General features: G+C 37.7%; 1 protein-coding gene across 2 annotated transcripts in view; it reads left to right on the top strand.

Annotated features, from left to right (window-relative positions):
- LOC119581615 (protein wntless-like) overlaps positions 1-1,218 on the top strand; it is a gene marked incomplete in the record, with an annotated part of 25,965 nt that overhangs the window by 15,019 nt on the left and 9,728 nt on the right. For both annotated transcript variants that reach the window (XM_037929733.1, XM_037929732.1), the window contains 2 exon segments: positions 363-596; positions 919-1,074. In XM_037929733.1, the coding sequence (XP_037785661.1) occupies positions 363-596; positions 919-1,074 (390 nt within the window).

The raw sequence follows: 1,218 nt of genomic DNA, 5'->3' as shown, positions 1-1,218 counted from the left end.
GCCTTGCATATCAAACCTTCTGCATTTATTTGAATCATAATTTTCTTTTTAATGTGTGTACTTCATGATTCAAGATTTTCCTTGGGAATCTCTTGTGCATTTTACCCATTGGTTGGATATGGCACTAAAACTTCACTTCCTTCCAGTGTAGTCAACAGACTTCTGAGAAATGTAAATGTGTTCTATTATTAATTTTTTTCTTGTGGCAGATTTTGAAAATTTGAAAAGATTTTGTTGCAATAATTAAAGAATTACAAGTTGTTGATTTGATGATGATGAAAGAATGATACAAAAATTTTGAGATTGCTTACCCTCTTGATGGAAAAATTCAGATAATTCATGATCATCTGTTGTTTCCTCAGGATGACATTGAGCGGAACCGCATTCGTGTCTACTGGCGTCACCTGAGCGCTGTCCTTGGAGGGTGTCTTTGTCTCTTCATCTTCGATATGTGCGAACGGGGAGTGCAGCTGCGCAACCCCTTCTATTCCATCTGGGCGACAGAAATTGGAACTAACCTGGCTCTGGCCTTCATTATCTTGGCAGGCGTTTGTGCCGGTCTCTACTTCTGCTTCCTCTCATACATGATATGGAAGGTAAGTTGTGCTAGTCCTCCCTTCTTCTGTATAAAGATGGGGAGAGTATTTTGTATAGATGTCTGTGGAGGAAGATTTTATATGACTGTTGGTGTCCTGTAAAAGAAAAATACATGTTAATAGGAGAGAAAGTTTTAAGGAAGAATAATCATGTAAGTTTGTTTCATAAGCAGTTGATTCTCCTTGTAGAGTGTGAATTTGAAAAAAGTGTTTGTTCAGGCTTAAGCTTATCTTCTTGAAATGTAAGAACAAACCAGGTGTAAATATTGTCAGGTTATTGAGTTGTATTAAATGCATTGGGCCAAAACTTATGTCCTTTCAGGTGTTCATGAATATTAGCAGCAAACGTCAGTCACTACCAGCAATGTCTTCAGCACGTCGGCTTCACTATGAGGGCATTATATATCGTTTTAAGGTCCTGATGCTTGCAACTCTCCTGTGTGCAGCAATGACTGTGATTGGTTTTATCCTTGGACAGGTTAGTTCTGGAATATGTATGTGAATTTGTCCATTCATATTAGGTGTCTATATGCAGTCTTTACACCATTGAACACACAAGATTGCTGTTTCTGTTATCCAGGATTTCTTTATGTCAGTGAGAATTGCTGAATCTTTTAAGATA

The sequence above is a fragment of the Penaeus monodon genome, chromosome 15, assembly GCF_015228065.2.
Source record: "Penaeus monodon isolate SGIC_2016 chromosome 15, NSTDA_Pmon_1, whole genome shotgun sequence".
NCBI classification, from domain to species: domain Eukaryota; kingdom Metazoa; phylum Arthropoda; class Malacostraca; order Decapoda; family Penaeidae; genus Penaeus; species Penaeus monodon.
Note: the sequence above shows the minus strand (reverse complement) of the source record. Positions and strands in the feature narration are given on the sequence as shown.